The following is an 11,594-nucleotide window of genomic DNA, read 5'->3' as shown; positions in this document are numbered from 1 at the left end:
CCAAACAAAAAACCAAGATACTCCTTTTAAAAAAAGTTAATGGGCTAAGCGCCCAGCAGTTGATACGCTGCGCGTTGAGACACACCACATGGTGCGCCGGGGCACTCCGGCGGTACTAGCAAAAGTGCTCCTGCAGAGGGAAAAGAATTCTATGAGACCAGGTCTCACGCGAGACCTATCCTGATGGATGACACATGACATTCACAAATCACCAATCACCCCTCACCCCTCACTTAAAATCAGAGGGGAGAGAGATTAGATGTTTTATGATTTGTGAATGCCACGTGTCATTCATCAGGACGGGTCTCACCTGCTAACCGTGAAACCTGGTCTCATATAATTTTTTCCCCTGCGAAGGTTACCCTCCAACTAGTTGCTCCGGAAGCCGACACATATCTCGACGTAAGGAACAGACGGTCACAAGATCAACTGATTTTTTTTAGAAAAGAAGGACGTATCCCGGCCTCTGCATCTGGACGATGCATTCATCCATATTATTAATTATTTACAAAGACCATACAAGATGATACATCAATAAGCCTGAAGCCATCATCTTGGCAACACCGTTGCTATTCCTATCCCCATGATGAAGGCGTGCCGAATGTCCGGGCCTAATACCAAACAGACATCGCAACAAAGCCTAACATCTAAAGCCGGGTGTCCCATCAAAGCCACTACCTGGATTGGGTCTCACACCGGTCTGGCATACTCCCATTGAGCACCGCACGCTACAAGGGCCGTCACCTCCATCTTCACTCGGTCCATCCGCAGAGTATAACTGATGCACCAACCTTGCCAGGCCTCTCTGCCATCAACGCCACCATGACGCCAGACAGCTTCCTCCTCCTGCGCGAGTCCATCTCCTCGCATCAGACGTCGAGACTCCACAGCGCCACGCCGCTGAGAACCGCCACCATCAATGTGGAAGATGAAGCATCGCTCCACCAAAGACTCCGTCCTCCGGTCCATCGAGCCCGTGTGCACCTCCAAAAATGACGCCCGCAAGGGGAAAACGACACCAGAGAGCCGCCGTCATCCGATCTACTGATTTAGGGTTTCCCCCGGAGGTAGCAGAGAGTGGCCTTGAACTTGTCCACGGCAATGCCTTCAGGAAGGGAACGACGCAGGCAGCGTCACCATCGCCGGCCTTGGAAATAGCCAATAGCAGGTTTTCACCCAGATTTGATCGAAGACCTCCATCTCTCGTGCACGGGCCACCGCCATCCCTGTCAGGATCTCAACGAAGACTCCAAGGAGTGGATCGGCGCCGCGTCGTCGTCGTCGTCGTTGTGGCCGCCGTCGCCGACCAAGGGTTTCCCCCGATCCCAAGAGCCCCACCATCCAATCACCGCCCACCACCCGGATCCGGCGAGCAAGGCCACACCGAAGCCCAAATCGAGCGGGATAAGGTGAAGGAGATGAAGCTGGCGCAGGTCGATCCAGATCTGGCGGCCGGCCGGCGGAATCACGGCCGCCATGAGATCCCACCACCGGGTCCTCGCCGCCCACGCAAGCCGAGGAAGACCGGCCACACACCCGCAGCCACCCTCCGTCAGGGAAGGCGCCGCCCACCTTGACCGCGGCCGCCGCCCCGGCACACTAAGCTCTTTGCGCGAGGAGCAGCCAGCCCTGCCGCCACCTTCCTCGATGCCGCGCAAGCTTGCCGGCGGCTATCTCTTGTGGCGGCGAGATCCGGAGGGAGGGGAAAGGGGGCCGGCAGCGCTAGGGTTGGGGCCGCCTGAGTCGCCCCAGAGGAGTGACCCTAGGGTTAGAACCGTCTATGCACGACGCCACATATTGCCAAGCAGCGCAAAGGACGTCCGCCGTCACGCACGTCCGACGCCTAGCTGTTCACCTGGTATTCGTTAATTCAAGTCCCGAGAAGAAGCTGAACTCGACGGAGAGGAAGTGGACGACAATATGGATAGCACGGATTGCACAGCACCCTACACTACAGATCCCGAAGGCAACAAATTAACTTCGGTTTTACTATGTACTCTAATCAAATCTGTTGAAAAAAGCACAAACACATTTCATCAGGAATTCAGGATGATGTTAATACGAGGTTGATCATCAACCCTCTAATTCTGAAGGGAAAGAGATCGCTCGAACTCGGCGTCCATGAGGACCCCCGCCATGACATGGACCACGGTCTCGTCCCTGACGATATCGACGCACTCCGACCGCACGCCGTTGACGACGAGAGCCCCGTCCACGTCCCTCCACGCGTGCACCTTCAGCCCGGACACGGAGTCCAGGTCCAGGAGCCGCGCCGTCCCGCGCAGAGCCACGTCCCCGGAGCGCAGGCGCAGAGGGACGGCGGAGAAGCCGAGCACGCGAGAGACGACGGCATAGGTGTCGTCGCTGGCCTTCAGCCCCACAGCGCTGTCGTTGTGCCGCAGCCCGAGGACGCGGCGGAACGACTCCGGCGAGGGCACGAAGGCGGTGAAGGCGAGGTCCCTCGGGAGCATGGACACCATCATGTCGCCGAACTCCCCCAGGCTCGCGCTCATCGCGCCGCAGTGAGCGGGAGGACCACGCGCGGTCGTGGATGCTGCGTGGATGCCGTGGCGCCGGCGGGATGGTGGAGAGGAGGCGGCGGGAAGGGAGGAGAGCAGGAGGACGACGGAGAGTAGGGTGACCGCGAAGGCGGCGGCGAGGCCGGCAAGGATTTTCCGTTGCTGCGAGAGCGCCCGTGGCCTGAGAGGGACGAGCATCCTCCTGCTCCCTGCCGCCATCATACTACTCATCTGCTGTGCTGTCTGATGAGTGGGGGGATTGCATTGGGGGCTGCACGCCGACATTGCGTCGCGTAGTGTAATTAGCCAGTGGTGCATGCGAGGTAGGCCGGCGTTGGGGTGGGCGCAGCGCGACCGTACATGATGGATCTGGCTTAGCCCCCGACGCGACGCTGGAAACTGAGCGCGATAACGTAAACCTTACTGCAAACTTTAGACGAGAAGAAGAAACGTGAAATGTTGGGCAGGTCAGCACACGATGGGAATGGGCTGGGTTTGCCGGCCCGGTCACTGACCCGACCCAAAAATTCAAGGCCAGTGGGTCATGTGGGTCGGTCTCAAACAAGATTTGTGTCACCAGAGCCGGCACTAGATGACCCACTCAGTCAATCGGGTCGGCCCACCTTATACTCTTATAATTTTTTTTGCAGGGAAACACTGAGAGCTTTATTTTATAAAAGCGTTCGCCGAACAGTCCGCCAACAAGCTATTGGTCAGGAAGCTAAGAAAAATGTCAATCCAACTTTCGGTAACGTCAATCGTGCAAGCATGCTTAGCACAGATATGAGCGGGACCGTTGGCTGATCTTACAACATGATGAAAATGAAAAGAATTGAAACTACCAGCAAGCTCTCCAATTTCTACTAAGATAGGAGCCCCAATCGATCGAGAATCATGGCGAGTGTTCCAGAGGTTGACTACCTCCAGACAGTCCGTCTCCAACACGACGTGTGAAAAACCTATCAGATTGGCGAAAATAACACCTTCTCGCACTGCCATCGCCTCCGCTATGAAAGGATCCGTAATTTCAGGGAGTGGTTTACTCCATGCCCCCAAGAAAAGAATCAAGGGAGCGAGCAACACCCCCAACTCCTTCTTTACCATCTTCACATTTGATTCCAGCATTCGTATTGATCGTGACGAAGCCTAGTTCAGGGGGTCGCCACCCATGACCTGGCATGACTAGGGCATGTCGCCGAGGTATATCCAAGAGAGCTAGAGTCTCCCTGGTGCGGTGAACAGACATCGCTGGATCCAGCTTGTCTTCCCCGTGCGTCAGTCTTTTCCTAGAATGCCAGATCGACCACATGACAGAGACTAAAATAGCTCGGTCTCTGGAAGTAAATTGTTCGCCACAAATAATATCCTTGGCCCAAGTTATTGGTTGCAGTATTGGCATCTGGAAATCAAATAGTTGCTCTACCTCCTCCCAGAAGCTTGCTGCATGTGCGCACCTCAAAAGTGCATGCTCCAAGTCCTCCTCATTGGCCATACATAGCTTACATAGGTTCTGCTGCCCTATGCGTCGATGTATCAGGGTACACTCATCGGGTAAAATACCCCTTAAAACTCGCCAGAAGAAAACTCTGACCTTGGGTAAAACATTGAGCTTCCATAGCGAATTCCACAGCTGTTGATTATCAATTATGGAACTGGTAGCCTGCCCTTCCTCTGGAGCTTGAAGCTCGTTGCGAGTCACTAGAGCTCGGTACGCTGACTTGACTGTGTAGTTGCCGGAAGCCTCATTTGCCCAAGCGAGAAAATCATCTCCACCTCCAGACCGCAGAGGTATATTCAGAATAGCTTGTGCATCTGAGGGTAAAAACGTGTCCCGAATTAGTTCCCTTCTCCATGACCAAGTGCTTGTATCAATCAGATCACTAACAAGTGAAACAAAGGTGTTTGTAGGACTGGCTAGGGGAACCATTGTAGCTGTTGACGGAATCCACTTATCATTCCAAATCGATATGCTGGATCCATCGCCTACCCGCTTGATAAGCCCAGTAGTTAACTCTTCCCTTCCCGCCATAATAGCTCTCCAAGTCGTCGAGGATGTGCTTGGAATTGTGGCATGCATAAAATCTATATCCGGGAAGTATTTACTCTTGAGCACTCTTGCATAAAAGGGTATTGGGATTAGTAATGAGGCGCCATCCTTGCTTACTCAGTAGTGCCAGATTAAAGAGGTGAAGGTCACGAAAACCCATACCCCCCTTGCATTTTGGTGTTGCTAGCTTCTGCCATGAGATCCAATGTAATGACCGCTTATCAATCAAGCTACTCCACCAAAATTTAGCCATGCAAGATGTGAGGCTTTTGGATACCTTCTTGGTCAACAAAAAGACACTCATGCTGTATGTGGGAATTGCTTGTATAATGGACTTCAGTAAAGTTTCTCACCCTGCATAAGCAAAGAGTCTCTCTGACCATCCCTGCATTTTACTCCTAGATCTTTCCTTTATATGCTCGAAGGTGCCGCTAGTTATTTTACCCACAACAGTTGGAAGACCCAGATATCGTTCGATGAACGCCTCAACATGGACGTCCAAAGCATTCTTGATAGCTTGTCTGCATGAAGCCGGTGTGTTTGGACTGAAGAAAATAGCACTTTTCTCTCTGTTTACACGCTGGCCTGGAGCAGAACCATATATTTGAAGTATGTTATTCAGCCTAGCCGCACTTAGATCTTCTGCTTTCATAAAAATAAGGCTGTCATCCGCGAAGAGCAGGTGATTGACCCATGGGGCTCTGAAATTGACTCTGATTCCTCTATCAATGGTGCCATAATATTTGAGTAAGCATGAAAAACCTTCTGCACATATGAGGAACAAAAATGGTGACATGGGGCATCCCTGTCTCAATCCACGAGAGGGACTGAAAAAAGGCAAGAGCTCCCCATTTACACGAACAGCAAAGCGAACCGAAGTTACGCACTTCATGATAAGTCTAACAAGATCAATGCCAAAACCAAACTTGAGTAAGATAGCTTCAAGAAAGCTCCATTCGACACGATCATAGGCCTTCATCATATCAAGTTTGATTGCGCAAGTATAATTTTTCCCCTTCTTCCTTCTCCGCATAGCATGGACACTCTCAAACGCGACTAGCACGTTATCAGTAATTAGGCGTCCGGGGATAAAAGCACTTTGTTCTTCACTAATTATCTCATCCAAAAAATCCCTGATTTTATTTGTAATGGCCTTGGCTGTCAATTTATACAGAACTGGGCAAAGGGAAATTGGCCGATACTGCGAGATAGACTGTGGGTTATGTACCTTTCGTATAAGTGTGATGGAAGTGTCATTTAAACCCACTGGCAACTCGCCTCCATTCAGAAAACCCAGAACAACATTTGTTACATCATCGCGAAGTAACTCCCAATGCTTCTGGAAAAAACCCGCAGTGAAGCCGTCCACACCCGGCGCCTTAGATGGCGCCATCTGGAAAAGGGCCTTGTGCACATCCTCTGGTTCAAATAGTTTGTCCAGGGAATCACTCATCACCGGAGTAATGCGCGTTGACACATAAGACAACAGCTCGCTGGTGTCTGATAGGCCCTGCGAGGTGTATAACTGTTGAAAGAAGTCCATTATCTCCACTCTATCTTCCTCAGCATTAGCGCACAATGAGCCATCGGTCCTTCTTAGGCCCGCTATCTTGTTAATCCTCTGTCGTTGTTTCGCTTGTGCTTGGAAATAACCTGAGTTCTGGTCACCGTCCCGTAGCCAAAGTACGGGAGATCGCTGACGAAGCCATATCTCTTCTTGGCGAAGAGCTTCCCGGAGTTTGAGAACCGTGCTCTTCTCCTCTTCTGACGGACCACGCCCAACAGATTGCCGGCGAAGATTATCCAGCTTTTGCTGGAGTTTTCAGACTATCTTTGCTAGACATCCAAACTCTTTCCTACCCCAAGGTTCGAGCTACCGTTGCATGGCACTCAGAGAGTCTACAACACCTTGTAAGTCAGGTGTTCGTTGCTGGCTAAGCCAACATGCGTTCACCACCTGCTCGTAATCCAAGTGTGTTTGCCAAACATTCTCATACCGAAAGGGTCTCACTCCCTTCTTGATGTATCGCCTCGCTGCTCCCGGAACACCAAGTGTACAAAACAGTGGTCCGACTCCGCCGCGCTAATATGGCGAACATTTGTATATCCGAATTGTTGCCTAAATTCCTCATTTACAAAGGCCCGATCAATCCATGCTTTGACATTTGCCACTCCTGCTTGACGGTTGTCCCAAGTGAAAGGAACTCCTGTCCATCCTAAGTCTTGGAGTGCACACTCATCGACCACTTCACGAAACACCCTCATCTGCCACTCTGGTCGCGCAGACCGGCTAAAATGTTCATCACCGTATAAAGTCTCCTTGAAGTCACCCATGCAAACCCATGTTGTATGGGGAAGTGCATTCAGGGTTCAGAGAAGATGACAACTGTGATGACGGTCCTGTACCCTTGGTGCACCATAAAAGCCAGTGAATCTCCACTCGAAGGAGTTTTGATCCTTTTTTCGCACCACAACATCAATGTGGCCGGCACCATAATTCTTGAGCTCAACAAAAACATCCTTGGACCACAACAATCCGATGCCTCCACTGAGACCGACTCTATTAACCACGAAACATCCATCAAAACCCAAAGTAAACTTTAGATTCTCCACCCTTGCTGCCCTAATCTTCGTTTCCATAACAAAGAGGAGGGAGGGCCCTTCTTGCTTCACCACACTGCGAAGCTCTCGAACTGCCTCAGGGTTCCCAAGCCCCCGACAGTTCCAACTTATAATGCTCATTGGGACAGCATTATACTCTTATATCTCACAACAGCTTCAATCTCCGTCGCGTCGACGTTGTCGTGGGACCCAATTTTGTGACGTAGTATTTCGTATAATTTCCGACAAATGCTCACGTGTATGAACAACAAAATTATCATGATTTGTTTCTATTAACCAGATTTTTTCTATCGACCTGTGGCCTCTCAAATTAACCTTGGAGCCCATAGGTGGCCGGGTCCAAGGCCAACTCCGGGCCGACCCATTCCATCTTCAAGGTCTGTCACGAGACAACCCGCGCTTTGGGAGGGTGAGGTTTTTCTCGAGAGTTTGCACGAACGAGATGTGTGTGCGATTTCCATGGCCCATATGAGGTTTGATGACCGTTTTTTTCGCCGCAATCCAAGGCGGATCCCTATTTGGTGCGTAGATAGCCAAATAGGATAGATCCTATTTGGCGCATAGGTAGCCAAATAGTGACCTAGTGTGTACGCCCCGCTCCCTGTCTGCGTGCACTTGAGTCGGCCCAGCTAGCTCCTTTCCTATCTTGAGAAGGTGTTAGAACCTTTCCAAACTGGTTTGTGTGTTCTTTCAGTCTTTCAGCCTTTTTTTCATATTCGTTCTTTCCTTTCTTTTTCCATTATAGTTTTTTTCTTCTATTTTTATCCTTTTATAATTTTTAAATATTTTCATGTTTTTATCTCATTTATCTTTTCCTTTTCTATTTCCTGTATCATTTTCATTTTGCGATCTCTTTAAAATTTCGGAAATATTTTTTGAAATCGTAAGCATTTTATGAAATCATGAACATTTCTCAAATTTGTAAACATTGTTTTTGAAATCATGAAAAAAAAAATATTTTCTAAACACTTTCTAAATCATGAACTTTTTCCGAATTTGCGAACATTTTTCACAAATTCATGTGTTCTTTTTGAAATTCTTAACGTTTCTTTCGAAACTCGTGAACATTTGTTTTTTGAGTCGGCAACCTTTTTCTGGCATTTGCGAATAATTTGTGAAATTCACAAAGATTGTTTTGTTTTCATGAACAGGTTTTAAAATGCAAGAACATTTTTCCAATTCATGATTTTTTTAATCAGCAAGCATTTTATGAAGCAATGAACCTTTGCAAAAATCCTGAGTTTTTTGAATTATGTGAAATTTCTTTAAAATTCATGAGCATTTTTTGATGCCAAAACATTTGTTCGAATCCAGCAACACTTTTTGAATGCGCTAACTTTTTTTCATAATCATGCCCTTTTTTATTTCTTGATTATTTTTTAAAAATCGTGAACATTTTTTGATATGCAGACATCTTTTAGAAATCACAAACATTTGTTGAATCCATGGACGTTTATGATTTCCCAAAATATCAAAATCATGAATACATTTTGAATTCATGACCATTTTATGATTTCTTAAACATTTTTCCATAATTCACAACTTTATTGAAAATTGGAAATTTTTTCAGATAAAAAATTATTTTAAATGAAAAAACAGAAAATAAAAATATAAGCAAAAAACGAAATGAAAAAATAGGGGGCCTCCCGGCCCTAAGTGGGCTTGGCCAAAAGGAATCGCGGGGGGCTAAATCCTATTCGGCGCCTTCAGCGCCCGCTATAGGTCTTTCTACTAATGGGCACATACCTCCCTTACCACGTTGGCCCGGCCCAGTTTTGACCTTTTTCTGTGTTTCTAAACTGCCAAAAAAGGCGCGAGAGCTGGGTCTCGAACCAGCGCCCGACGAGTTAATAGTAAGAGCCTCTTTAGCCGCGCCCCCAACAGGCTTCCCAGGACGGCTTTTTTCGCGCCGGCACCGAGAACACCCCGAGTCATGCCCCCAAGACGCCGAAATTCGTCGGCTCGGCCCGTTTTTGGGTCGGGCGATCCCAGGCCGAACCCAGCGCACTAGGGGTGCTTGGGGGCTCCGGCGGAAGGGCAAACCGTGTCTGGGCCACACTGTCAAGCGAAAAGACATCTTTGTGCATCTAGATTCGCCCCCTCCCCGCGCACGCCCTCCCGCCGCCTTGCCAATCCCAGCGCCGCCCACCGCCACCGCCACTAGATAGGCCATTCAACCCGCCGGAAAAGAGAAAGGGTTCAGCCGCGCCATCCTCCGTCGCCTATCTAGGCGAGTTTTCCGGCGCTCCGTCCGCGCAGGGCGGGATACCGATGGTTGTGCGCCAACCACGCCCACCAGGTGTTCCGCGATTTGTCTGCTCAGCTATGGACTCAGACGACGAGGAAGCGCTCACGTTGCTGCTGGAGGAGGAAGCCGATGCCGACGTCCAGGACGAAGAGCATCTCAAGGTCCTTGCCGCCCTGGCCGTCCTGCTCGCGAGCAATGCAAAGCCGTGATGAGGTGGCTCGGCGCCAGGCCGGCTGAAGGCAAAGAACCGGCATCGACTGAAAGGCTATTGCTTGCTCTACTCCGACTACTTCGCCGACGCTCCACTGCACGGCAACAAAGTATTTTGGTGCCGTTATCGGATGAGCTGAAAGCTCTTCCTTAGGATTATGAATTCCATCCGGGAGTTCGACAGCTACTTCAAATGCAAGAAGGATTGCACCGGTACACTTGGATTCACCTCACTCCTGATACGTCTCCAGCGTATCTATAATTTTTTATTGTTCCATGCTATATTATATCCTGTTTTGTACATTATTGGGCTTTATTATACACTTTTATATTATTTCTGGGACTAACCTATTAACCGAAGGCCCAACCCAGAATTTCTATTTTTTTGCCTATTTTAGAGTTTCGCAGAAAAAGAATATCAAACGGAGTCCAAACGGAATGAAACCTTCGGGAACATGATTTTCGGAACGAACATGATCCAGAGGACTTGGACCCTACGTCAAGAAAGCAACCAGGAAGGCACGAGGTAGGGGGGTGCACCTACCCCCGCCCCCCAGGCGCGCCCTCCACCCTCGTGGGGCCCATGTTGCTCCACCGACGTACTCCTTCCTCCTATATATACCTACGTACCCCAAACTACCAGATACGGAGCCAAAACCATAATTCCACCGCTGTAACTTTCTGTATCTGTGAGATCCCATCTTGGGGCCTTTTCCGGAGCTCTGCCAGAGGGGGCATCGATCACGGAGGGCTTCTACATCAACACCATAGCCTCTCCGATGAAGTGTGAGTAGTTTACTTCAGACCTCCGGGTCCATAGTTATTAGCTAGATGGCTTCGTCTCTCTTTTTGGATCTCAATACAAAGTTCGATGTAATCTTATTTTGCGGTGTGTTTGTTGAGACCGATGAATTGTGGGTTTATGATCAAATTTATCTATGAACAATATTTGAATCTTCTCTGAATTCTTTTATGTATGATTGGTTATCTTTGCAAGTCTCTTCGAATTATCAGTTTGGTTTGGCCTACTAGATTGATCTTTCTTGCAATGGGAGAAGTGCTTAGCTTTGGGTTCAATCTTGCGGTGTCCTTTCCCAGTGATAGTAGGGGCAGCAAGGCACGTATTGTATTATTGCCATCGAGGATAACAAGATGGGGTTTATTTCATGTTGCATGAGTTTATCCCTCTACATCATGTCATCTTGCTTAAAGCGTTACTCTGTTCTTTGAACTTAATACTCTAGATGCATGTTGGATAGCGGTCGATGTGTGGAGTAATAGTAGTAGATGCAGGCCCTGTTCAAGAATTCATCCGATTAACCAGTTAACTTGCCGATTAATCCCTACTCATAGGGTCCCCGAGTAGCCGATTACCCGCTAAATCGTCCGATTAATTGATTAAATGGCCGATTAACTTGCCGATTAGCCTATTAATCCCCTACTCACCGGCCGACCGAGTAGCTACCAGTTAACGATTTCCTCAACAATGGATGCAGGCAGGAGTCGGTCTACTTGTCTCAGACGTGATGCCTATATACATGATCATACCTAGATATTCTCATAACTATTCTCAATTCTGTCGATTGCTCAACAGTAATTTATTTACCCACCGTAAATAGCTATGCTCTCGAGAGAAGCCACTAGTGAAACCTATGGCCCCCGGGTCTATTCTCCATCATATTAATCTTCCTTCAACAAGCTATTTCATTTTCTGTTTATTTTGCTTTCTTTACTTTGCATCTTTATCATAAAAATACCAAAAATATTATCTTATTATATCTATCAGATCTCACTTTCGTAAGTGACCATGAAGGGATTGACAACCCCTTTATTGCGTTGGTTGCGAGGAGTTTATTTGTTTGTGTAGGTGCAAGGGACTCGTGCGTGGCGTCCTACTGGATTGATACCTTGGTTCTCAAAAACTGAGGGAAATACTTACGCTACTTTG

General features: G+C 48.6%; 1 protein-coding gene across 1 annotated transcript; it reads right to left on the bottom strand.

The window, feature by feature from the left end:
- Nucleotides 1–1,919: 1,919 nt before the first annotated feature.
- Nucleotides 1,920–2,836, bottom strand: LOC125554025. The gene has a single exon (XM_048717653.1). It carries the CDS (start codon nt 2,802–2,804, stop codon nt 2,082–2,084), a length of 723 nt encoding a protein of 240 aa, XP_048573610.1. The 5' UTR covers nt 2,805–2,836; the 3' UTR covers nt 1,920–2,081.
- Between the last annotated feature and the right edge of the window lie 8,758 nt (nt 2,837–11,594).

This window comes from Triticum urartu, chromosome 4 (genome assembly GCF_003073215.2).
Source record: "Triticum urartu cultivar G1812 chromosome 4, Tu2.1, whole genome shotgun sequence".
Classification (NCBI taxonomy): domain Eukaryota; kingdom Viridiplantae; phylum Streptophyta; class Magnoliopsida; order Poales; family Poaceae; genus Triticum; species Triticum urartu.
This window is presented reverse-complemented; position numbering and strand designations above follow the sequence as displayed.